Raw genomic sequence first — 26,755 nt, 5'->3', positions numbered from 1 at the left:
GGAGCAGCCCCGAGCATCTCCCGAACATCCCCTGAGCAACCTCTGGTCTTTGCCTGAGCATCCTCTGAGCAGCCTCTGAGCATCCTCCTGAGCAGCCTCTGAGCAACCCCTGAGCATCCCCCGATCATTGCCTGAGCAACCCCTGAGCACGCCTGAAGCAACCCCCTGAGCAACCCCTGAGCACCCTGAGCATCTCCTGACCTTCCTGAGCATCATCTGAGCATCCTCTGAGCAACCCCTGAGCAGCCTCTGATCATTGCCTGAGCAAGCCCTGAGCACACCCGAAGCATCCCCCTGAGCAACCCCTGAGCACCCTGAGCATCTCCTGACCTTCCTGGGCATCATCTGAGCATCCTCTGAGCAACCCCTGAGCATCTGCTGACCCTCCTGAGCATCCTCTGAGCAACTTCTGAACATCCCCTGAGCATCTCCTGAGCCGCCCCTGAGCAAGCCCTGCGCATCCTCCTGAGAAACCCTTGAGCATCCTGAGCAACCTCTGAGCATCCTGAGCAACCTCTGAGCATCCTCTGAGCATCTCCTGAGCAGCCTCTGAGCAACCCTTGAGCATCCCCCTGAGCAGCCTCTGATCATCGCCTGAGCAAGCCCTGAGCACGCCCGAAGTATCCCCCTGAGCACCCTGAGCATCTCCTGACCTTCTTGAGCATCATCTGAGCATCCTCTGAGCAACCCCTGAGCATCTCCTGACTCTCCTGAGCATCCTCTGAGCATCTGCTGACCCTCCTGAGCATCCTCTGAGCAACTTCTGAACATCCCCTGAGCATCTCCTGAGCCGCCCCTGAGCAAGCCCTGCGCATCCTCCTGAGAAACCCTTGAGCATCCTGAGCAACCTCTGAGCATCCTCTGAGCATCTCCTGAGCAGCCTCTGAGCATCTCCTGAGCAACCCCTGAGCATCTCCTCTCCAGCCCTGCTTTCCTGCTTCTTCTCCACTCTATAGTCCCATTTATTCCCGTGCAGCCACCTAACGCAATTGCTCTTGCTTATAATAAAAAAATAGCTCTAAGTATAGCAGAAAAAAAACAGAAAAAACCCCCCCAAAAATTCAAATTCCAAACCATTAGAAGGAATTTCATGCTTGTGCACATGCTCATTCGACGGGACGAGCCGTGCCGAGCCCTTTCCAACTCATACACGGACATTTGCAGGTGCAAAGCATCACATCTCCTTGAGGAAACAACTGTATTTTCCCCACCATACACAGCATTTTTATTACCCCACGCTGGGAAAAACGAGCTTTGAAATCCAATTAGCAAATTCTAATTTAAAAAGGAAACAAAGAAAAAAAAAATTGTGAAAAATAAATACATCACCCCAGCCTTTTTTCCTTGAATTAAGTCTCCCCCTGACTTTTTTTTCAGCCTCCAGTTTTGTTTTTATAACACCAGCAATAAAGCAAGTGTGTAATTAGTAATAAAGCTGACACCCCTGCAAGTGATTTCGCACTTGGAAGAAAAGCAAAGACAAGCTTCCACACCGCCTGTTTTTTATATATTTTTTTTTTTTTCTTTCTTTCTTTCTTTCTTTTTCCCCAAGCCTTGTTTTTCTCCGCCCATTTTCACCCCTGGAAAATCTCCGCCGATGTCACCGTCTCCCTAGGAACAAGCAGGACCACAGGGACAGACCTTGGATATTTGGTGACGGCGCATGAAGGGACGACAATTACTTTGCAACGCAATGAAACCCCACCGACAGCCCAGGAGGAGACATAGAGTATTGCCATAATACCCTCAACTGCCCCCAAATGGGGACAAATTCCTAAAAATAGGCATTAAAACGCAGCCGACATGTCAAAGGAGGTGATATCGGGGTCCCTTACCGCACGGTGGACTGGTAGACCAGATCCTCCCTCTTCCGATAATTCTCCATGTGTGAGAAATTGGTGGAGAACATGGCGTCGAAGGTGAAGATCTTCTGCTTGATGGTCCCACCGTCAGTGACCTGCAAAAAACCCCACGTATGAGACGCCCGTGGTCACTTTTGCAAATGCACGAGCAGCTTTGCACCCGCTTTTTAATTTTTTAAAAGATTTTTATTTTTAATAGTTTTATTTTTGGTATACTTATTTTAAATATTTTTATTTTAAATATTTTTATTAGGATTCAATACATATGATTTATTTATTATGAGCCTGCTGAGAAAAGCAAAGCCCCTGAATTTCTGTCTGGTTATCGTGTCGTCAACTCCTATCTCCAGCCGCTCGCTGGGGTTGTAAGTTTTAAGTGGAAAAAGGCTCTTTTTAGGACCGGGGAGCACTCGTTTCTTCCCTGTGTCTCCCAATGCCTTCAGATTTATCTCCCCTACTTGCAAGGAGCAAGGTTTAGTACAAAATTAAGGAGGAAAAGGCAGAGGAAAGCAATGCAGATGGGCGATCAGCTTTTTGGGGCTAGAACAGCTCGGATCGATCCATCAGAGGGTTAGAATAGTCTTTTTTTAAGAGGCCAGACATGGGAGAAGGGGATTTTGGGGATTAACCCCCCAAACGCAGCATCTTTTGGGGAGTAGTCCCCGCTCTCCCCACCCAGCGCTTCTCTCCCCAGTTGGGTGAAACTCAACTTTCACTCCAAATTTTCTCTTTTCCCCCTTTTTTTATGGCAAAAAGGAAGCGGGGGGGAAGCTGTCACTAAAACCACTTCTTCAAATTTATTTGCTGAGGCTGAGGCTTTTATTGCGAACAAAATACACACTGGCACGGACGCGGGATAAAGAACTGCAAGAAGAATTATCGGAGTTGTAAATCTCCGGCCTTGGGAATAAGGGGAAGTTTTCAAGGACGCGTCCGATTTTTCCTGACTGTTATTTACGCCCTGGGGTGGGTTTGGGGAGAAACCTTGGAGCTGCTCCCGGATCGAGAAGCTCTTCGTGTATCATCTCGAAGGGTTTTCGTGGGATTATTCTGGGGATGCGACGGAGCGGTTGCTGCAAGGAGGGATGCTCAGGGGAAGGGGATGGGGAGCGGTGGAGGTGATGCCCACGGACCAGGAGTTTGCAGCCACAGGTTACCCAGCGCATCTGGACAGATGTGGGCAAAGGTGGAAAACACCCAGCTAGATCCAAGGGTGGGAGCGGAAAAACGCAGCTCGAAGCATCGCTCATGCCGCCCCTCGCATCCCCCCAAGGATGCACGGCAAGGGAAGACGCCGCAGCCCGGTTGCATCCTCGGGGGATTACAGGCAGTTAATAGGCTCCTATGAAAAGGCGCAGAGCAAATACTGTCTCTCTCCAGGGATCAGACCTACTTTCAGCCTTTTATCTCTGCCCTGGGGTCAATTTTTTTGGAGAGGAGCTACATATAAAGTTGTTGGTGAACCCACAGGGGTGCGGGAGCGGCCGAGCCTGACGCTTCTTGCTAGGGAAAAAAAGGATGATAATTCGGCAGCATCCAACGGCAATCGCCCCAGATTACGTGCCCGTGCCGAGGAGCGGGAGGAAAAGGGGTGCAGGGAGAGGAAAAGGCACATTTAAGGCACCAGTGTCGAGCTCGGGCAGCCCGAGGCTGCCTGCTGCATTATTTATAAACCCCAGTAAAAATCTTATTCCTGACAAAAACGCGGCGATTGCCACTGCGCGGGGAGACATTAACCTCCTGCTCCTTCCCGCTGTCGCAGAGGCAGCCCCCTCCTGCCTCCCCCCCGTCGCTCTCACCTCGCCGGCAAGCCGGCAGCTTGCTGTCCCCAAAATACGCTGGCACCATTAATATTGCCGGAGCCTCTCGCCGGGGTGCTCGGGGTTAGACAAGCATCCGGGAGTGATGGATGGGGGGCCAAGGGGATGGGGAGGAGGGATTTTGGAGGACAAAGTGGGTTGTAAAAGGACAGGAGGTCTCCGTAGCACCCTGGGGCATAGGGCATCGCTGGGCTCTGGTCCGGACTCCTTCAACCGTCCTCGTCCTGGGGCTCCACTTACACCTTTCCCCAAGCAAATGCAACAAGCACTTGCTATGGCAAGAGGGAACACACCCTAACGGGGCTGCGAGGGGCGACTGCAATGCTTAGCACGCTTGGGGGGTAGCAGCGGAGTTTGCAGCATCCCATCGCAGCTGCTGAGAGAAAAGCATCACCCTGGAAAACCTCTTTTTTAGCTTTTTTTCTGCCTCCCTCCCCAGCTCGCTCGAGCATCTGCATTTAGCTCAGCTGACTGATATTCCTCCTCCTGCCCTCAGCTTGCTGGACCACTCAGTCCTACCTTGCTCAGAACCACCCAAAACACCGGCGGCGGCAAATTTGGCTTCCAAAAATAGAGTGGTCGATTTATTTGCCCAAACCCGGATGGTTTGATCCCAGAATGAGCACCGCAACCCACCTCCATCCCCAAAAGAGCAGCAGCCATGCTGGTACCCATTCTCCAGCATCGTAAACCACATGCACAATCAAATCGATATTGCAAGAGGGTCGTGCGATTTTGGGAGGCACAGCCCGGGCTCCCCACTGCCTCCCCGGAGCCAGAGTGAAGCCCTCGCCCAGCAGTAATAGAGAGCTCAATAAACTGTGCTGACGCCTGTGACCTTCTCTCCCCGCCTGAGCATGAGGAATTAAGAGAGTTCCCCACGCTGACATTTAAATTATCATCTCTGAGGCGCACAGACGACCCAGCCGGTGTGTAGATGAATGGCACGAGTCAGACCTCGCGCAGTTACCGGCCCAAGATCTCTCCATCAGCGGCTTTGCTCAGATTTTAGAGAATTTCTCCGCAGCCACAAAACTCGAGATTTTTCCAGGTTTATAAATCGGAGGCACAACCCGCCGAGAACCAGGTTGGCTTGAAAATTTGGAGGGGGCCGCAAATTTCTGGGAGATGCTTTCCAGGAACGAGAGGTAAAAAGTAGCATCCCGGTGCCTCCAGCCCTGCTCCTCCCGAGCATCCCCAAATCTGCCGAGGCTCTGGGCTTTCCCAGCAGCGTCGCGCGGCGTGGGAAGGGCTCGCAACAGCTTCAGCACGTCGGGTGCCCTTCGCTTGGCTCCTCCACCCCGTCTTCCCCCTCCCCCGGAGCCGGCGCTGCTGCGAGCAGTGACTTTATCACTGTCACCAGCAACATTTCCTGCTCGGAGCCACCGCGGGAGCCACCAGCCAGGGCTGTAATGTCTCATTTCTCCTAATGGGCAGTGGCAGAGAAAGCCCCCGTGGGGACCGCGCTTTGTCACCATCGATCAGGCAGCTCCGAGCAGCACTGCCAACATCTGTAATGCATCGGCTCCCACTTGCCACGGGGCGGGTTTTGAAGCCCCAGGGCATTTGCCGGGCAGGGACTGGCCCGACGATCCCCTCGACAGAGCAAAACACTTTGCAAGCCCCGTGCACCAAGCCAGGGAGCTTAAAAACAAGAGCTGTTGCGCGAAGGGTGGGCTTGCAGATGGAATGAGGGGGACCCACGGGGTCATGGTGTACGTCCCCTCACCTGCAAAGGCCACCTTAACGGGTGCTATGGAGAGAAGCGCTCATGCATGGGTGCTACAATAAGCAATGCCCGTACACCATGGGTGCTATGGAGAGCAATGCCATGCAGCATGGGTGCTACAATAAGCAATGCCTGTACACCATGGGTGCTACAGAGAGCAATGCCCATGTATGATGGGTGCTACGGAGAGCAATTCCTGTGCACCATGGGTGCTACGGAGAGCAATGCCTGTGCACTATGGGTGCTACAGAGAGCAATGGCCGTGTATGATGGGTGCTACGGAGAGCAATGCCTGTGCACTATGGGTGCTATGGAGAGCAATGCCCGTGTATGATGGATGCTACAGAGAGCAATGCCCGTGTATGATGGGTGCTACAGAGAGCAATGCCTGTGCATCATGGGTGCTACAGAGAGCAATGCCCGTGTATGATGGGTGCTACGGAGAGCAACTCCTGTGCACCATGGGTGCTACGGAGAGCAATGCCTGTGCACTATGGGTGCTATGGAGAGCAATGCCCGTGTATGATGGGTGCTACAGAGAGCAATGCCTGTGCATCATGGGTGCTACAGAGAGCAATGCCCATGTATGATGGGTGCTACGGAGAGCAACTCCTGTGCACCATGGGTGCTACGGAGAGCAATGCCTGTGCACTATGGGTGCTATGGAGAGCAATGCCCGTGTATGATGGGTGCTACAGAGAGCAATGCCTGTGCATCATGGGTGCTACAGAGAGCAATGCCTGTGCACTATGGGTGCTATGGAGAGCAATGCCCGTGTATGATGGGTGCTACAGAGAGCAATGCCCACGCATCACGGGTGCTATGGAGAGCAATGTCCATAGACCATGGGTGCTATGGAGAGCGATGCCCATGCGTGGGTGCTGCAGACAGCAACACCAGCCTCAGCCCTGAGTTATTCTCCTTCCTGCTAATGAGACTGAGCACCAAACTCTAATTAATCGAGGCAGAGCGACTCCCCCCGGAGCCGAGGGCTCCTCTCCATCCCCAGCGCTCGCTGCTGTACGTCCCCAGGCCAAGCCTGCCGGGCAGAGGGACGGTGAGCGTGGAAGCGCTGCTCTCTGCTGGGGAATCAAGCCCAGCCCTCGCCTGCCACCAAAAATCTGCAAAACACTTTTTTGCAATTACCATCATCTCATCCGAGCCCCCGGCTGTGTGTACAGGCTGGCTGCTGCCGGCTGCCTGCTTCCCCCGCCGCTGCCAGATGTCTGTACAGAGCCAGAAGAGAGACTCAGAGGATTTTCCCTCCCTCTCCCGCTTCTGTATTATTTTTTTTTAGAGCTCTGCACTGCTGCAAAAAGTAATTTTCTCCCTCCCCATCCCTTACTGTGGCGTGGCAGTGACCATACTAATCAGGTCTCGAGCACGACCCCCGAGACGCCTGCAATGGGAGCCAGCGAACAGCTTGACAGCTCCGTGTCTTCCCGGACTCATTACAAGCTCGTTTGCAAGGATGCCACCACCCTCGTCTCCTGCAAGGGTTTTTGGGCACTCGCCTAACGTGCAAGGGGTTCGGACCCATGGTTGCACACGTTCTTGGGCAAATCACACCTTCTGGAGACGAATTTACCATGGAGGGTGGTGGTTGGATATTAATTAACACCTCTGCAGATGGTGCACGTTCCCGTTTACGCTGTGAAAAAGCCCCTTTGCTCATCCCAGATCTCCTCGAGTCTTCTACATTTCAAGTGACCTGAAGCGGCGGCTCGTGCTGAGGGGTTTTCTACCCAAGAAAAATGTTCTTCCTTGCTACCACCCCTGCTCACCGGCCCTCAGCCACGGGGCTCCCAGGGGAATTGCTGGAGAGGGGATCTGGGGGGTGCCGGTTTGCAGCGCAGTGCTTCTCGGCGGGGTTTTACCTGCCTTGCCCGTGGTAAGAAGCCCCTTTACGCCTCACGGCCTTCAGCCTCGGTGTGCATGCACCCCAGTGGGTTATGCACCCACCCCACGGGTTATGCACGCTCTCGACAAGTTATGCACGTGCACCGATGGGTTATACATGCACCTCGATGGGTTACGCAGGTACCCCGTGGGTTATGCACCCACCCCATGGGTTATGCACGCTCTCGACAAGTTACGCACGTGCACCGATGGGTTATGCACCCACCCCATGGGTTACGCACACTCTCAACACGTTATGCAGGTGCACCGATGGGTTATGCACGCACTCCGTGGGTTATGCACGCACCCGATGAGTTATGCACCCACCCCATGGGTTATGCACGCTCTCGACAAGTTACGCACGTGCACCGATGGGTTATGCACGCACCCGATGAGTTATGTATGTACCCCGTGGGTTATGCACCCACCTCATCAGTCATGCATGCACCTCGACAGGTTATGCACGCTCCCGATGGGCTACGCACACACCTCGACAGGTTATGCACGCTCCCGACGAGTTCCACACGCACCCCACAGGTTATGCATGCTCCCAACGGGTTATGCACCCGCCCCCGTGCCCTACACCAAACTGCTGCTGAGTTTGCTGCCGCACTCCCCTTCTTTTGCCTTCCTCCCCCCACAACTCGACGTGCACCCCTGCTGCAGCTCTGCATCCTTAACCTCATCGGGCTCGCCCTGCGCCCCGTAACAGAAACCGAGGGAAATGGGAGCCCCAGTGACTCCCAGTGAGTCCCAACAACCACCCCGCTCCACTGCTCCCCGGTGCCACGCACAAAGATGCTGTCAGGATGATTTACAAATGGTATAAATGTAACTCCGTGGCCCCAGCGTCTCCACCCCGGCTCGCCCGAGACCATCCGTCACCTCCTGCATGGGGGAGCTGCGATGGGGGTTCAGGCACCTGCAAAAGTCCATGAGCGAGACAAGATGGGGCGGAAAAAACCTAATATTGGGAGGGAATTTTGGAAATCCCGAGATGCTCTATGAAAAACCCAACCTTCTGAATGCAGGAAGCTCCCTGGGAAAGGAGAAAAAGGGAAGGGGGGGGTAAAAAACCTGGAAGAAAGGGGGATTTGTGGTGATAAAAATAAAAGCTGGGTTATTTTTTCCCCTCCCACTCTCTCCGTGGTTTCTCGGAGCGCAATTTGCTTGGCTGCCCCGGCGCGTCATCCTCTCGCCAAGGGCTCCGGCATCCCTCCGCGCAGGGGGGGATTATGCAAATCCAGCCCCAGCTCGTGAAAAAGTGGGTTAATCCAATCTTACCGAGTGGAAAAGGGAAGGAAAAACCTGGTGGAGATGGCAGCGCCGGCGGAAGGAGCACCATGCAAAAAGCCTCCTCCCCAAAATAAGGGGGAGACGAAGGCAATTGCACACTGCAATTTAGGGTTCAGGACAGTCTTTAGTTTATATTTTGGTATTTCTCTGCTTGCATCGCCTACACGCCTAAATACACATATTTATAGCAAACAACAGCCAGAACTCAATGGAAATATTCCTGTGCATGCACCACGCTCTGGCAGCTGAATATATATCAGTCCAGAGAGCACCTTTTCCTATTTATAAACCTGCCTGGATGCGAGGAAGAGCTTTAAGGCAGAGATGCTCCTTGTTCGGGGAGCAGAAACAAGATGGTAAAACCAAGAAAAAATATCCTCTGGCAAAGGGTGGCCGCTTCATCCGATGCCACCAGCCCAATTAGCTCTTTCTTCGCCTCCTCTGCGAGCAAACGTGCAAGCAAAGAGCTGAGTTTTTCCCATCCTGGAAAACGTCAAGTTTTCTCTGATCAAACCACCACGGGGGTTTTATTTGTGTTTTGCAGCTTATCCTGAAATTCCCTGGAGAAAGCCAAAAATACTGCTCTAGGCTGTTATAGCTGAGGCTTGATCCAGGCTCGGTGCAGATGGGAGCGATGCTGGTGGGGGGGGGAAGCTACAGCCCCCAAATCCCCCCTCCCCAAATAAAACCAGATGCTATAAGCCTTGCTTTGCTCCAGATAGCAGCCCATATCCTTGGGTATTTTGGGGACAGGGACGGGAAGGGGAAAGGTTTTTGTGGGAGGCTCAGTGCTGAGCTCTCCCACGAAGAGCCCAGCATTGCTCCCCAAGCCCCAAACACCCTCAGTTTTCCATAATTTCCCCCACAGCACAAAAACCACCCTCTTTTTTGCATAGTTTCACACCCAACATGAAAATCCTCTTTGCACAGCGGTGCTGACCCAAGCCCCCAGCTCCCAAACCCCGACTGGCACCAACCCTCGGTGCAAAGCCCCCAGCACCAAACCGAGCCTGCCAACCCCAAATCCACCCAGAAAACATGACAAAATGCCTGGAGAAAGCCTCGGGGAGCCCTGAGGATGATTGCAAAGCCATTTTACATCTCTCACCCCCCAGGTTTTCAAAGGCCAGCCTGCCTGCCTGCTTCACCGAATCGATATTCCCATCAGCGAGAGTGCCGTCTGCCTTTCTCTCCGCCATCCAGCCTTGACCTTCTGTTGCACAGGAGCAAAGCAGCCGGGTGGCTTCGTGTCCCTGTCCCCAAGGGCAGAGAAGAGGCACCTGCACCGCTTACCCGGTACCAGACGATTTCCCGCATCTTCCCATCCGTCTTGAAGTTGCATTTCAGGGTGACGGCATCTCCCACCACCACGGGCGGCAGCGGCTCGATGCTGACCGTCAGGTAGGCTGGAAAAGTTAAAAAAAAGGAGAAAAAGAGACATGAGCTGCCGGGGAAGGATGGGGCAGGGGGTTAAAATACTGTTCTCAAATGGTTTTATGGTATTCACAGCTCTGCTGTGGGGACCAAATACCTGCTCCATCCCATATAGGGATAACCCATGGGCAAGCCCATCAGCGTGGCATCTTGCCCTGTTGCAGCGATGAATTTTGGCTGCTCTCAATGCACCAAGAAAGCACCAGCTGGGGAAAATCCTTCCTGACCTTATGTACTGGCTTATGGCCCCAAAATGCAAGGACCGACGGTTTTGCTGCTTCTCTCCCCAGCTTTGCAAAACTGCCCGCGTTTGCCCAAATAAACCCTGGGCGCCCAGATTTTGAGGCTCACCTTGACCCACGCACAAAGCCCTGATCCCACTGGCCACCTTTCCCACTTGCGAACTCGAGCCCATCCTTTCCACTGAGATATTGGCTTGGACTTTGTCTCCACCATCATCTGCCCCACATCGGTTCTCTCCCCATTGCAGACCAAGTTCCTCTGCCCCGTGCTTGCTTTAAAACCTTCTAAATTACTCATTTCTCACAGGAACGGGTCCAACAGATTAATCAGAGGATGCGCAAAGCCCAGTCTGCGGTTTTACAGCCCGGCCTTGGCCCACAACCTGCTTCTTCCCCATCTCCCCCATAGCTGGATGCAGGATCTGTCCTCGTAGCAGAGGGAAAACCAGAGCACGGGCGGCTCCATCTGGCCGTTTTCTCCCCGTTTCCCCTCGATTTCCTGCAAAACTATTGCAGAAGCATGGAGCAGCCAGGGTCAGGAGGGCAGGCAATTGCATTTCTATTTTATTTTCCTCTATTTCCTCCGGCTGCTGGAAGGCGCCAGATTGACAACCCGGCAGATCCAAGCCTTTCTTTAGCATCCTTGCCCTGACTGCACCCGTTTGACACTGTCTCCAACCCGGGCACCCCAAACCAGCCCTTAACCCACTGCAAAAATCCATTTTTTTTTTTAATTATTGCTTGCATCAGGTGGAAAAGCAACGCTGAAAAACCCCAGGGCACCAGGAAAACGGGAGGAGGTTTGGAAATAGGGCTGCAGAAACGGAGACTCCTTTGCAGAAGATCCCCTGAAAGAGGGAAAGGTGATTTTATGTGTCCCGCAGCCAGCGATTAGAGGCTCGCATCACTTGTAAAACAAGTTGCCAGTGTTTTTGCAATAAATCTCAACCACGACCTGCGGGAGAGCATGCTGCACGCACACGTGCCTGCTGCAACAGCAAGGTAGCATGGCCCGGCATATTGAGCAGGGGGCTGTAAAATTCAAGAAACCCTCTTTGTGCTGCCTTTTTGGGGGGGCTGCAAAAGCGGGTTTGCTGCTGCAATCAGCTGGATGCAAGGAAATTTGGAAAAAAGTGGATTTTTTTGGTGGTGGTGAGTACTGGAGAGTGCTTTGCAGCATTGCACAGCGGGTGCATGGGGGACAGCAGCACCGAGCAGGGACAGGGGCTAAATTAAGGGCTGTTTTCAGCCCTGAAATGGTGCACAGCAAGGTGGGTTTTAATATCGCATCTTTGCAACCCCAGCCTGACGCCTCTCTCCTTGCTGACGGCAACCCAAATCCCTGCCAGCAGCCACACTCATTCGGGGCCGGCTTCTTTCCAGCCTCTCTGCTCGCCGGGACAGGGTTTATTTTAGCACGCTAAAGCGGGGATTAATTCCTTGCGGCTGCCAACGCAGCACGCGGTCCCCTCAAATTTGGGACTTTGCAGATATAGAGAGGCAGCGATGAGAAAGGGAGGAGGAGGAGGAGGAGGAGGGATGCAAGGAAGGCCAGGCAAGGTCTCGCAGCGGGTGCCCCGATTCCCCCTGCGTTGCTTTTGACATTTCCAAAAGCACGATGAGCAACAGGCACAAAAGCAAAGGGAGGGGGATGAGCAAGCGTTTTGCAGCACAGTGGCATGTGCCCAAAGGAAATCAGGGATGGATCCGCACCGGGGACGGAGCCTCCGCATCTGCGGAAAAGCTCTGCCTGTTCATCAACCAGCGCTGGGAGCTGCCGGGCTAGATTACGTCTCCCTCCTGCCCCCGGTGCGGATCAAAAGGGCAATTAAATAAAGCTGGCGGCAGAACCGACGGGTGACAAAGACAGAGCTAAGATTGCATTTTCCCTCGCGCCTGCAAATTCTTGAGATAAGGGAGTTCCCGGCTTGTCCGGATGGTTTTCCATCCCTCTTCCCATGGCATTGCGTTTCAGACCCTGTGCAGGGCAATGGGAAGCCGGAGCATCCCCAGCCCAGCCCAGCCAGGCGTTTTGGTGGTGCTTAGTCCATCTCCTGATGGTCGGTGGCTTTTTAAAGTCAAAAATGGCCAAGCCTGGGGTGGCCCTAGCCACCCACTTCCACTCACGTGCAGCAAATGCATTGGGACAAGCATTTACCTGAGCAAATCTCCCTGCAAATGCATCCCCAACCTGCCTCTTCCAGACAGCTCAAAAAAGGCCAATTAGGGTTTTTATTTTTGCTCTGCTCCCTGCTCGTGCTGCAAAACCACTCTGAGAGAGCAACAGGGCTGCAGCCCACCAGCTCCCACCTCTAGACCCAGTAATTTGGGCTCGGCTGTGCTGGGAGGACATCTGGTCCTTAAAAATAGTGGAGTGTAACCACAGGATGCTCCTGCACTTCTCCTCCAGAGCAGTTCCTGCATGGCAAAGCTGAAGCTCTGGAGCTCCGTGATTTATTGCCCCGGTGCCAGGGGGGACAGGGACCCCGCAGAGCCCCAGCGATGCCTGGAAGGGGAGGGAAGGCAAAAACCCACCCGCTCGAAGAGCATCAGCTGCCCAAATTGAGAGCAAAATCACCCCAGAAGATGGGGAAAAGGAGGGAAAGAGCACGAGCGAGAGGGAGAGCAAAGAGAAACAGATGCACGGTCCCTGGAGGAGCCAGCCCCCAAAATGCTATGGATGTGTGTAGGGGAGGAGGAAAAGCAGGGAAAATAAAGCCAGGTGCCAAAAAATAAAGCAGGAATCCAGATGGAGCCGTCCAAAACCTGCTGTTTTGCTGTGCCTGACATGCGAATCTCATCCCTCGTCCCCCCCTTCCCTTTGCTTTCCAACAGCGGAGGACGGCAAAGTGTCACCAGTACTCAGAATCCCCGGTTTGGTCCCTTTTTTGGATTTACTGGGGAGAAGAAACCAGCGGTGACAGGTATTGCTGAATTTCAAACAGGGCTGAGCATCAGATTTGCACCTGCAAAGGAGGAGCCCAACCCAACATCTCCATCATCCTCCGTGTTATCAGCATCCCAAAGGCAGCTCTGAACCCCAAGGCTCCTCTCCTTCCCCTTTGCTCTTTTTAAATAAGACATATTTCATAGCGAAAGCTGTGCTGGGCCACCCTCTGATTAGATTCTGACCTATGGAAATTCAGCCCTCTGATTAGATCGCATCCCTGGGGAGAAAAGAGTATTTTTGCTAGCGAGCAGTGGGAATTCATGCGACATCCAGTTTAAGGAAGAAGAAGAAGAAAAAAAAGGGACGGGGAAGAGAGAGATAAATGGAATGTCCTTTTAAATCAGGAGTGACACATTAATAAAAGGAGCACATTGTAACATGCTCAGCGCTTTCAATTACAAAATAGCTGCGAGGGAGGAGGCAGGTTTCACCTCGGCCGCGCAAGCGGAGGACGTGGCCAGATGCTTCCACTGAGGTGCTGGCAGAAAGCCCCGTTTCTGCCCTGTTTCAGCATCCCATCAGGGATTTTTGCATGCAAGAGCAGCGAATCACTCCACGGAAATCTCTTGGGATGCAGCACGTGTGGCTGAACCCCCCAGAAAGGCTGAGGTCCCCCCGTCCTGTTGAGGAGAGGGAGCGAGTGAGCGGCTGGGTGGGTGGCTGGCAGCCACCCAAGGGCAACCCACTGCAGCACCCCAGGTGCCCTTGAAAACCTTGGGGTGATGGAGCCTTTCGGCGTGTCCCAGCACTACAAAGCAACCCCACCATGTGTCTGATATTTTTTAAGCTACATCTAAATTAAATATGAATTTATTAATATCAACCGGCGCTCCTGTTCCCTGACTTCTCACCTCCCAACGCTTTCCAAAAAGCTAACTTCAAACCAATGCTGGACTTTGCCCCTTCGGGACACGTCCCCAAGTTCAACCTGTCCCCATCCTTGCATTTGGGGACGGTCAAACGGCGCTTCCAGAGATCAGAGCGGAGCGACGCATCAGGATGGAGCCAGAGGAGAGGACACATGGGGACGCAGCTGCCCCATCTGCCCCCGCCACGTCCCCCCATCCTTCAGGTGCTGACATGTCCCCCTTGGCGGAGGCGACAGGGAGAGCTATATTAACACATCATCATTTTAATCAGCCCGTGATTAGCGGGGCTCATACATAATTCACACCAATTCCTCCACCACCTTCCGGCACTCACTTTTCCAAGCCGGGGCTAGGATGGTATTTTGGGGTGCAAATACAAGGAGGGAGGGGGGGAAAAGGGACCAGAACCCCCCTAATTGGCACAGGGCTGATTTTCATCATTTTCCAGGATTTAAGGCATTTGCTGCTCGAGGAGGCGCTTTGCCTCTTGCAGAAGAGCCAGCTGGGATGCTAAAGGATTGCAAATCACCCCCCCAAAAAAGTGGAGAGCGATCCCGCTCCCTGTTCTCCACTGGAGGAAGATGATGGTTGGCACAAGGGGAGATCACTGGCGTGCAAGGGTTCACGGCCGTGTGGGAAGGCCCAGGGACGGGGATGTCACCCGCCGCACACCAGGGCTGAGGAGCATTAAGCAAACGCGCTTTGACTTGCAGCACTTTGCAACATCTTGTTCATTAAAGATTAAACGCCAGCAGTTGTTCCCGTTCCTGTGAGCACAGAAAATACCCTCTCCCTCCCCAGCTCCGGCGATGCCTTATTTATGACATTCCAGGACAATTTACAATTATAATGTGTTGCTGCCTCTCCTCGCTAACCCGGGAGGGCTGCAAGGGGCAAGAACCGGTGAAGGATTCACATCTGTCCCAGTCCGGAGTGGCCAAATTTTGCTGAATCTTGAGCTTTTCCTCCTGGAAAGCTGCTGCACTGATATTTTTTTTTTTTTTTTGAAATGGAGGCATAAGTGTTTTAACACAGGTTTAACAACAGCGAGTGGCATGGAATGTGACAGATGGAGTCAGCATCGCGCTTCCAAAGGTGACTGTCCTTTTGCAAAGGAAAAAATGGGTTGGGGGGAGCCCGTTTGTGTTTCTAAAGGCATGAACTACTTGAGTTTTGCTTGAATTTCTAGCCTTTCCTTCACGAAACCCAAAAGCCGAGCACCAGCAGGGCTGAGCATCCCCAAACCCACCGCTGCCCAACCAAAAATTGGGCTGGTTTTTGCAAAACGGGGCTGTTTCGTGAAATAAACCCACAAAACCCGGCATCACCCGCCACGAGGAAGAGCCCTGCTGGCAGAGAGCAAATTGTATTAATACTGTGTAAATAGGATATTAACAGGCCGACCAAACAATTAAGAGCTGGTAATTAAAATTCATCTTCCTTCACACCGCGGTGTATTAAAGTACAAACATTTAATTAGATGCCTCTTACCTCACCCATTTGCATAAGTGGGAGGAAACACTTTGCAGCTGTACCTCTAATTATTCTTTATGGGGGTTGCTGGACCAAACCAGCCCCTAAATCCTTAGGTATTGCAGAGCCAGGGAGAAGATGTATAGAATATATAGGGAGTATGTATAGAACATGCTTTGGTACATTTTTCTCTAACTAAATAGGATGCAATAGGCATGTTGAACCTGACAGATCCTATGGATGCGTCTTGTGTCTTGTTAGCTCTGTGTAATGTAAATCAATAATTTTAATCAATACATTGATTGAGCGTGGCCGGTTTGGCCTTCTGACCCCTTTTAAATCGAGATTAACTGAGCAAACCACTTCATTGGGGCTGCTGGGGACAGAGACACCCTCAGGGGTCTGCTGCAGTTAGGACTTAATGATCAAAATCTGTCAAAACTCTACAAAATGATGGGGTTTTTAAGCTTTCCTGGTCAAAATTTATCACCATGTCCCAATTCAAAGCTCTTTGCTTTGTTTCGGGGTGTACAATGCAAAAACCAAACCCGACTTCCAACGATTTCAATGATGGTGACAAAACCCAGTTAAGGAGGGACTTTTGAACACTGCCCACAGCTTTCCTTTTTTCCTTAAATCCTGGATTTCTCCTGGAAAAAAGTATCCTAGCCAAAAAGAAAAAGAAATAAAGCCTAATTTTGTGCCATGCCATAGTACCCAACATCATTGCGTGCAGCCGTCTTAGCATCGTGGAGAGCATCTTCAACACCGCACAATCACAGGGCTTCCCAAAGAGTTATGTCAATATATCTTAAGAAAAATCAATTTTTAGACCAGTTTTGTCCTCATTATGAACACTACAGTCATTTTTACATTCTTAAGGGCAGAGATTGGATCTTATATACCAGTGCCTATAGCTAAGCCCTGGTATGGTGCAGCAACACCGCAGGCTGCAGAGAAATGAAGAGCGAGGCTCAAAATGGATCATGCTGGGCTACAAACACGTTACAAATGCTTCAGCTCGGTGGGGTTTTCATGCACATCAGCACAACCTCGGCATGGTAAATGGCCTCAGACACAGAAAGGGAGTGTTTGGGCCACTTTGGGCATGCAAATGCAATGGGTGATTTGGGTCGTGGGAGCCTCGGGATGCTGCGGGGTCTCCTTCTCCCTCTCCAACGCCCATCTCCTGCCTCTTCTCCATCTCCTCCTTCCAGCATTTCCACCTTTCCCTCTCCCGTTTCCTACTATCAACTACTCGAGCACCAGCTCTATCCATCACCAAGGACCAGCTAATAAAATAGATGTAAACACCAGCTTTTTACAAGCCCGTCACCACCTTTGGTGCGTGTCTCCTGACAAACAAATCCCCAGCAGATAGAGCCATCCATATCAGCTACGCGGCTAGGGCACGGACCAAAACAAAACCCGCTTTAATGTCTTCATCGCGCCTTTTCTAAGCGAAGGCTCATCGGCAAGGCTGTTCCAGCTCATCGGAGCACAGGATGAGAAAGCCCATTTCTAGCTCAGCTCCTTTTACTCACAGCGCCAAGTTAGTGCTTGTACTACATCTCCGTAAAGGCGTTTGCCTGAAATCCTCGGGAAATTGGTTGTGCCAGTAAAAAGATGGAAGTTTTGAGGCAAAACGGCTGGAGCAAGCTCATGCCCTGCTACAAACACCTGGGATGACCTTGGATGCATCATTTGGATGCTCAATGGATCCCTCAACCTAAAAATCAGGTGATTTCCCAGAGAGAAACTCAGACATGCAACACTGGCGGCGTAAATCCCAAAGTCGTGAAGCCAAGGTCCACATCCTGCCCACCCCGAGAGACACGAGCCACTGCGAAGCTAAACCCACCAACTCCAAAACAAGAGACGCTCCAGGTGGTGGAGAAGTGCCAATTTTCAGGTGAATGCAATAAAAAGGAGGTTTGGATGGAAGCAACAGTCACTGGACAACTGGGAGCAGTAGGATTTTGGGGGTACCTTACTGGGATGAATGGGAAACATCTTCCGTTCGGGTAATATTTCAACACCCCCAAGGCTGAAGACTGACTCTCTACACGCACACACATGGAGAAAGACCAGAGACCCAACCAAACCCAACAGCCACTTGGGAAATACCCATCCAACCCCAAACCCCCATAATTCAACCCCCAAAAAAGAGCAGTCAGCAAGAAGAAGATGGGTCTCACCACCCCACGCAGATTATCAGCAGGGTTGTGCTTGCTGCATTGATAAGTCTGCTTGATATATCGTATTTTATTAGCTGTTACCAGACCCCCCTGCACAGGCTGGAAAGCCACGTACATAAATTAGATTGAATATTTATCTCCCGCTGCCGCACAGACGTGAAGTATGTTTAGCAGCATTTACTCTAGCGCAGTAAAGTTTTATTTATAATTTCTCCCCCCCACACTGCCGGCGTGCTCAGCGCATCGCCGTAAAGCCAACGGCTTACGACACATGCCTCCATCTCCTAACGATGCTGGGGGGGAGGGGGAAGGAGTATATTTTACTACCGCATCTTCACACTACTGATATTGCCATTAAAATATAATGCTTTAGCGCAGCGCTGAAGCACCCCGCTGCGGTTTATAGCTGCTAAAATTGGTGGCCGTGACCTGTGATGGGTTGTTGGGTTTGATTTTTTGGAAGGGGAGGACGTTTGTCATCATTACGTTGCTCATCAGTCTTGTTCCTTTATCCCCATTTATGGGTTATTTAAGGATTTGGCCATCCTGGGTGCTTTTTTGGGTTTTCAGAGTCCTCAATGATGTCTTGTCCCAGGGGAGGAGGGAAACTGAGTCCGGCAGAGCCAAATTCCCCCCAAGACCCACTGGCATCACTGATTTGGAGCAATGGCTTTGCCAGCACCTCTTGGCCTCTCCCCAGCTGTGTGAGCAGCTGCTGGTGCCAAAATGAAGCCCAAAAATGCGCCGGGGTCAGCCAGGTCAGCCTCGGATGCCCTGTTCTTTGAACGGAGACCGTGCTCTTCATTTGCATGTATGCAAATAGGGGCTGATTGCCGGCAGCGCAGCCTGCCATTCGTGCTGTTTGAAAAACCCCACACCAGCTATTTAAGGCAGGTTCCTCTAAACCCAGGCTTGCTTGCACCCCAATTTTATTCCCTTCCCATGAGCTAAGGCCAACAGATTTTGGCAAAATGAGGTGCAACGGGTGGGAGATGTCACCCACCCCCGTGCACGCTGTGTTGCACCGGCTCTAAGTCCTCATCCCTCCACTCTCGCCCCACATTTTCTGTTCCCCAATTAAGCAAACCCAGTTCCCGCAGGATTTCTCACTCTCCTGCAGATTTCCTCCACGGCAGCTGGATTTTCCCTAAAGCTTTCCACTCAAAACTGCTGCCACCCCCAGCCTCAACTGCAGAGCAATGATTCCCTCCTGCATGCCACTTCTAATAACTCCCAGGAGAGATTTGCTTCCTCCTTTTTCTAATAGCGCCTCATTGCAGATCCTAATTAACCTCAAGACCTGCTAAAAAAACCCAATTCTTTCTTATTTTACCCTGTTATTGCTTTACCAGCTCTCCCCCATGCTGCACTGTGGACCACTCCTCCAAGGGCAGTAATTGCATGTATTTCCACAGAGAGTTGCAGCAGGGTCTTGTCTTTCCCCAGCAAATCCTGAGCTGACTGAAGGAGGAATTTTCCTGCAATCCCACTTTTGCAGAGCAGGAGCGTTCGCCGGCCACCAAATTCAAGGCAATACCTCTGGGATGATACAGCATTCCCAAAAAAACCTTGCAATAGAGCATGATACCTCCCCAATGCCTGGGCATGATGCAGGTTAATGCTCGAGGCCGGGATGTCCAGGTACCCTGCAACCTTAGCAGCCTCCCCAGGCCTTGTGCATGCTAAAAATTCACACCCCCTCTGCTTTTTCATTATTTTTAATCAAGCGGCATCATGGCAAGGGCGGCAGGATCTGCTAATCTCCAGCAAACCCCCTCTCCAGTGCAGATGCGGGGTTTAATCCGGAATTAAGCGTGGCAGGAGAAGGAGATACTGTATTGTAATCCTGCGCTGCAAAGGACTGGAAACGGGGGTTTTTCCCTCACCAGCAAATGCCCAGACCCTCTTTTCCAGCAACAGGCTCAGCTTTCCATCCCAACACAGAAGAGATTCATAGAATCATAGAATCATTTGGGTTGGAAAAGACCTTTCAGATCATCGAGTCCAGCCGTTAACCCAGCACTGCCAAGTCCACCACTAAACCACATCCCTAAGCGCCACATCTACATGGCTTTTAAATCCCTCCAGGGATGGCGACTCCACCACTTCCCTGGGCAGCCTGGTCCAGCGCTGGACAACCCTTTCGGTGAAGTAAAATGTCCTAATACCCAGTCTAAACCTCCCCTGGCGCAACTTGAGGCCATTTCCTCTCGTCCTGTCACTTGTGACCTGGGAGGAGAGACCGACCCCACCTCTCTACACCCTCCTTTCAGGCAGTTGTAGAGAGCGATGAGGTCTCCCCTCAGCCTCCTTTTCTCCAGGCTGAACAACCCCAGGTCCCTCAGCCGCTCCCCATCAGCCTTGTGCTCCAGACCCTTCCCCAGCTCCGTTGCCCTTCTCTGGACACGCTCCAGCCCCTCCATGTCTCTCTGGGAGTGAGGGGCCCAACACTGAACACAGCAGTCGAGGTGCGGCCTCACCAGTGCCGAGTGCAGGGGCACGGTCACTGCCCTGCTCCTGCTGGCCACGCTATGGCTGATACAAGCCAGGATGCCGTTGGCTTTCTTGGCCACCTGGGCACACTGCTGGCTCATCTTCAGGCGGCTGTCGACCAACACCCCCAGGTCCTTCTCTGCCGGGGTCCTTTCCAGCCACTCTGCCCCAAGCCTGCAGCGTTGCAGGGGGTTGCTGTGGCCCAAGTGCAGGACCTGGCACTGAGCCTTGTTGAACCTCACACAGTTGGCCCCAGCCCATGGATCCAGCCTGTCCAGGTCCCTCTGCAGAGCCTTCCTGCCCTCCAGCAGATCAACCCTCCCGCCCAGCTTGGTGTCACCTGCAAACTGACTGAGGGTCACTCGATCCCCTCGTCCAGGTCATCGATAAAGATATTAAACAGGACTGGCCCCAGCACAGAGCCCTGGGGACACCGCTGGTGACCGGCCGCCAACTGGAGTAAACTCCATTCCCCAGCACTCTTTGGGCCCAGCCATCCAGCCAGTTCTTTACCCAGCGAAGAGGACACCCGTCCAAGCCTTGAGCAGCCAGTTTCTCCAGGAGAACGCTGTGGGAAACCGTGTCAAAGGCTTTACTGAAGTCTAGGTAGACAACATCCACAGCCTTCCCCTCATCCACAAAGTGGGTCACCTTGTCGTAGAAGGAGATCAGGTTGGTCAAGCAGGACCTGTCTTTCCTAAACCCACGCTGACTGGGCCTGATCCCCTGGTTGTCCTGTATGTGCTGTGTGATGGCCCTCAGGATAATCTGCTCCATAACCTTCCCCAGTACCGAGGTCAGGCTGCCAGGCCTGTAGTTCCCTGGATGTTCCTTCTGGCCCTTCTTGTAGATGGGTGTCACATTTGGTAACCCCCAGTCGACTGGGACCTCCCCAGTGAGCCAGGACTTGCTGGTAAAGGATGGAAAGTGGCTTGGTGAGCACTTCCACCAGCTCCCTCAGTACCCTTGGGTGGATCCCACCCGGCCCCATAGACTTGTGTGTGTCTCAGTGGTGTAGCAGGTCGCTAACCATTTCCCTTTAGATTATGGGGCTCCATTCTGCTCCCCGTCCCCGTCTCCCAGCTCAGGGGGCTGGGTACCCCGAGAACAACTGGCCTTACTATTAAAGACTGAGGCAAGGAAGGCATTAAGTACCTCAGCCTTTTCCTCATCCTTGGTCACTATGTTTCCCCCGCATCCAATAAAGGATGGAGATTCTCCTTAGCCCTCCTTTTGTTGCTAATGTATTTATAGAAACGTTTTTTTTGTTGCTAATGTATTTATAGAAACGTTTTTTATTGTCTTTTACAGCGGTAGCCAGATTAAGTTCTAGCTGGGCTTTGGCCTTCCGATTTTCTCCCTGCATAACCTCACGACATCCCTGTAGTCCTCCTGAGTTGCCTGCTCCTCCTTCCAAAGGCCATAAACTCTCCTTTTTTTCCTGAGTTCCAGCCAAAGCTCTCTGTTCAGCCAGGCCGGTCTTCTTCCCCACCGGCTCGTCTTTCGGCACATGGGGACGGCCTGCTCCTGCGCCTTCAAGACTTCCTTCTTGAAGAACGTCCAGCCTTCCTGGACTCCATTGCCCCTCAGGACTGCCCCCAAGGGACTCTGTCACCCAGGCCCCTAAACGGGCCAAAGTCTGCCCTCCAGAAGTCCAAGGGAGCAGTTCTGCTGACCCCCCTCCTCCCTTCTGCAAGAATCAAAAACTCTTATCATTTCATGATCGTTATGCCCAAGACAGCCTCCAACCATCACATCACCCACAAGTCCTTCTCTGTTCACAAACAACAGCTCCAGCGGGCGCCTTCCCTCGTTGGCTCCCTCACCAGCGGTGTCAGGGAGGTCTCTTCCACACACTCCAGAAACCTCCGAGACTGTTTCCTCCCTGCTGTATTGTATTTCCAGCACACACTTGGTTGAAGTCCCCCACGAGAACAAGGGCTAGTGATTGTGAGACTTCTCCCAGCTGCTTATAGAATATTTCGTCTGCCTCTTCATCCTGGTTGGGTGGTCTATAACAGACTCTCACCATGACATCTACCTTGTTGGCCTTCCCCCTGATCTGACCCATAAACACTCAACCCTATCGTCACCATCATTAAGCTCTAGACAATCAAAGCACTCCCTAACGTACAGGGCTACCCCACCGCCTCTCCTGCCTTGCCTGTCCCTTCTGAAGCGTTTATAGCCATCCATCGCAGCACTCCAGTTGGGCGAGTCATCCCACCATGTTTCTGTGACAGCAACTATATCACAGTTTTCCAGCTGCACAATGGCTTCCAGTTCCTCCTGTTTGTTGCCCACGCTGCATGCGTTGCTGTAGATGCACTTCACTTGGGCTATTGATCCCGCCACCTTTTTGGGGGGAGAAGCCCTAATTCCTACAGGACCATTCTCAGGCACTTCCGTGGTTTCTAACACATCCATAACTCTTGCATCTTTGCTGCCGCGTGGATCTCCATCCCCTACCTCCACTGAGATGGCAGACCGAAGGACCTCGCTAGCACACTGTCCCTCAAACTTTGGCGTGCTTCTCCCAGGCTTATCTCTACTGAGCCTGGTTTTATCCCTTTCCCCCTTCAAATCTACTTTTAAAGCTCTTTTGATGAGCCCTGCTAACTCTTGTGCAAAGATCCTTTTCCCCCTTTGAGACAGGTCTGTTGCCAGCAGGCCTGGTGTCGTGTAGACCAACCCATGATCAAAAAGCCCTGAATTCTACCAGTGACACCAGGCATTGATCTGCTGGCTCTTCCTGTTTCTTCCTTCCTCATTCCCTGCAACTGGAAGGACAGAGGAGAATGCTGCTTGTGCTCCTGATCCCTTAACCAGTCATCCCAAGGCCCTGAAGTCTCTCTTGATGTCCTTGGACTTCTTGTGGCAACTTCATCGCTGCCTACCTGAAAAATCAATAATGGATAATAATCTGAGGGCTGTACTAGGGGAGGAAGCTTTCTCTTCACATCTTTAACCCAGGCCCCAGGGGGGCAGCAGACTTCCCTAAGAAGTGGGTCCAGTCTGCATATTGGGCCTTCCATTCCCTTCAGAAGGGAGTCTCCTACGACAATGACCCGTCTTGTTATCTTTATGGAAGCAGTTTTGATGCAGGGCGTAGGCCAACTTAACCTCGGCGACACCTCCAAGCTAGATGAACCATCGCCCTCGGTGTTGTTCGGTTCCTCTTGCAGAGCCTCATACCTGTATGCAAGGGCACCGGGGAAGGTGGGGTAGTCACAGAGGAGACGTGCCCGCTGCGCCGGGCAGGGACTTGTTGCCATTGCCCCTATCCCTCAAGTCACCGTGTTCAGCCAGACGGAGAGAGGATAGGGGATCCTCCGTGTCACGCGTCCTCTCGCCATCAGCCGGATCCCTTCCGGCATCTCTCCCCATGTTGGCATCAGGAAGATGCAACGTCTGGATGCTGCCTCCTAGCACGGGGGACCGTGGAAAACCTCACCTGGGATCAAGGGTCTTGTCTCCAGCCAGCGCCGAAAGCGCTGCCGAGCAAAACCATCCAGGAGATGCAATTCAGGAGTAAAAAAGCAAATTATTTGTACCCAGCCTGGTTTGTTAGAGCCCCAAACCAAAGCGGATCATTTAGATACAGATGTTGAAACCTGGGAAAAAAGATGCTGAGCCCCTGGCAAAGCCCGATCCACTTCTTGGGCGAACTGGGGAGGGAGCTGCCGGCAGCAGCCGATGGTTTTGCCGCTGCTTTGCCCTCCATCGGAGTGAAGATTACAACACCGGGAGTTAATTATTTGAAACCACGGCTCATGGTGTTAATCTAGGCTGGAGCATAATCCCAGTCAGGGCTAATTAGCAGAGCTGGAAGCCGCAGGGAGCTGCTTGAAGGATGCCTTTTGGAGCAAGTCCCGCTCCGTGCCTCAGTTTCCCCATTTAGAAGGGGGAAAGCAAGACCCCTCACAAACCCACCTGAGATCCAGCAAAAATCCCATCCCAGAGTAACAGCGAGGGGTTATTAGAGATGCTACTCCTTGGAAAAATAAGCGGAGCTTTGAATTTTCCCATCTGAAACCCCACAATCCTCCCTAAACCTTCTCTTCTTCCAGCTTTAGCGGGAGATACACAGGCTTGGGGTGGCAGAAGGGGGAAAAAAATTAATTTCACTGAAGAACAACTATGAGGATTTAGGTTTAGATGCTGGCATCGGGTTTCCCACCAAGTTAAGAGTCCCAGTGAGGCGTTGGCGGGGTTTTGCTGTGCCAAAGTGTCCTAGGAGAAGTAGGTGACCGTGACGCAGATGATGAATTTGCTTATTTATTTCTCTATTTGCAGGAAATCCAATTAGCCCGTATTTCTGATTGGTGACAAACGAGGCAGCCATCGATTCTCCCCCCCGCTCCCTGGGTGTCTGCCGTGAGCGATCTCTGCCTGCACCATCGATTCCTGTACCGTATAACTGGAAAGGGATTATTATTATTAATTTTTTTTTCCATTTTCCTTCTAAACAACTTCTCCAAAGGCACAATTTTGGGCAGAAGAAGGGGGAAAATAAAGCCTGGTGCCAGGCAGAAGTCCCAAGTGCTACAAAATCCACTGTTTTTTTGCAATTTAGGGAGTGATGTGGAGCTTTTTACCCCAAAAATTACCTTGGGGGAGCCTGGGGCAGCCAGATGGGCACCGTCGTTAGCTGAGTTGGCTGCTAAAAAGCAGCCAAAGCCACCCTGCTCCTTTCCTCCACCGCTGCAAAACCCTCTGTGCTCGCACGGGGAGCGCGCCGGAGGCAGCTGGTGTCTTCTAATGGTTGTGTACGGGGGTAGGGGAGGGAGGGAGGGACAGAAGGATGGAGAGAGGGATGGAAGGAGCGATGGATGGAGGGATGGAGGAATAGAGGGAGGGATGAAGGAAGGGATAGATGGAAGAATAGAGGGATGGCGGGATGGATGGAGGGATGACGGGAGGGATGGAGGGAAGAACAGAGGGATGGGGGGAGGGAGGGATGGAGGAATGAAGGGATGGATGGAGGGACAGACAGACAGATGGGTGGATGGTCCAGCTACCTGCATATCCTACATTGTAACAGACACAACCTACAGGGATTTCCAGCTCTGGGCTTTGGCGCTGGCCCAGAGACGTCCCTTCACTCACTCCCAGGCACCAGTGTGGCTGAGGTGGGGGCAGCCGCATCCCAACCTCACCCTCATCCCCTGGCACGGGCTTTTTGCCCTCCCCCTCGGTACCTTCCCTCTGACTCAGCCTCCGTCTGCTGCCTTTTCTCCTCCATCTCCGCTACCCCTCTCAGCGCTCGCTCTACAACGCAGGGTTGCTAATTTGAAGCTCCCCTCTTTTCCCCGATTTACACTCTGTGATTAATAATCCCTTTGCTCTCTCAGTAATGCCGCGCCACTAATAAGATTAAAACATATCTCCATCTTACAGCACCGATTCATAACACTGATTTACCGTTACTTCTCTGCTCTCACCGAGAGGATGCACATGGCTGTGGATGGTGTGTATCCATCTCCGCACCATTGAGAAACAACTGCTAATTAATACCTTTCTGTCTCCAGATATGCCCGGCTATCAATATTTGTCTGGCTTTTTGCTACTGCTCTCGAAGGCTGATATAGCAAACTCCCAGCCCTGCTCGCTACTTTACCTCTACAGAGGGGATGTTGGCATTTTTGGGGGTCTTTTCCCCTAAAACGGTGATATCCCAGGGGTCCTCCCAGCCTGGGCTTGATTGCCCTGAGATGGAGCAAAGCTGAAAAATAGGGGAAGGCTTTTCTGAGCATCTTTTCCTGAGGATGTGCTCGTCTCCATCCATGACTCAAATCCCTCCATGGGGTGACATCTCCCTATGACTCCACTTCCCCATCCCTATTCCTGCATCCACCGGCTGTTTCTGCAGCACAACTCCACATCCCCAAGCCAGTCTGGATACGGAGCATCCTTAGATAAACCAATCAGCCACATTTGTCACCCCATTGCATATTTTCCTCCTCTATCAGGAGACCCTGGACAGGCCCTACAGCCACCCCAAGCAGTCGGATGCTTTGGGAACAACAGCGACAGCAGCAAGAGCTTGGGAGGGAGGGGAAAAAAAAACCCAGCAGAGCCACTGATCTGATGAATGTGGCAGGGGAGGCCGATGCTCTGCTTTTAATAAAACATAACGAAGCGTAGGATCATAAAATATTTCCTTTAATTCAGTGCTCCCGTGAGGGTGGGTAATAGAGGCTGGGTAATGCGGTAGGCTTTCCTCGCAGCTTGCCGAGGGGGAGAGCACTGCTGGGGTTGTTAAACAGCCCATCTGCAAGCCTGCAAGTGCTCTCCTTCCTGTCCCCATCACGGTTTGGGGGGCAGAAAGACATGGGGCTGCGCACACCCCCATAGAGCCCAAGCGCATCCCTCCTGCTGGGCCTTTTGGGGGGTCCCCAGCTCCCAGCGCCACATCGCTTCGCCCCGCCGGGACAGGCTCACCGGGTGGAAAAGGGTCAAAAAGCAAATCAAAGAGGGATGTTCAACT

General features: G+C 52.4%; 1 protein-coding gene across 1 annotated transcript in view; it reads right to left on the bottom strand.

Annotated features, from left to right (window-relative positions):
• Positions 1 to 26,755, bottom strand: part of IGSF21 (immunoglobin superfamily member 21) — a 44,672-nt gene that overhangs the window by 9,216 nt on the left and 8,701 nt on the right. Inside the window, exons 2-5 of the mRNA XM_072884303.1 lie at positions 11,886 to 11,946; positions 11,066 to 11,130; positions 9,900 to 10,012; positions 1,836 to 1,957 (exon numbers count right to left, since the gene is read on the bottom strand). Of these exons, the coding sequence (XP_072740404.1) occupies positions 1,836 to 1,957; positions 9,900 to 10,012; positions 11,066 to 11,130; positions 11,886 to 11,946 (361 nt within the window). The remainder of the gene's footprint in view (positions 1 to 1,835; positions 1,958 to 9,899; positions 10,013 to 11,065; positions 11,131 to 11,885; positions 11,947 to 26,755) is intronic.

This window comes from Ciconia boyciana, chromosome 19 (genome assembly GCF_034638445.1).
Source record: "Ciconia boyciana chromosome 19, ASM3463844v1, whole genome shotgun sequence".
NCBI classification, from domain to species: Eukaryota; Metazoa; Chordata; class Aves; order Ciconiiformes; family Ciconiidae; genus Ciconia; species Ciconia boyciana.
This window is presented reverse-complemented; position numbering and strand designations above follow the sequence as displayed.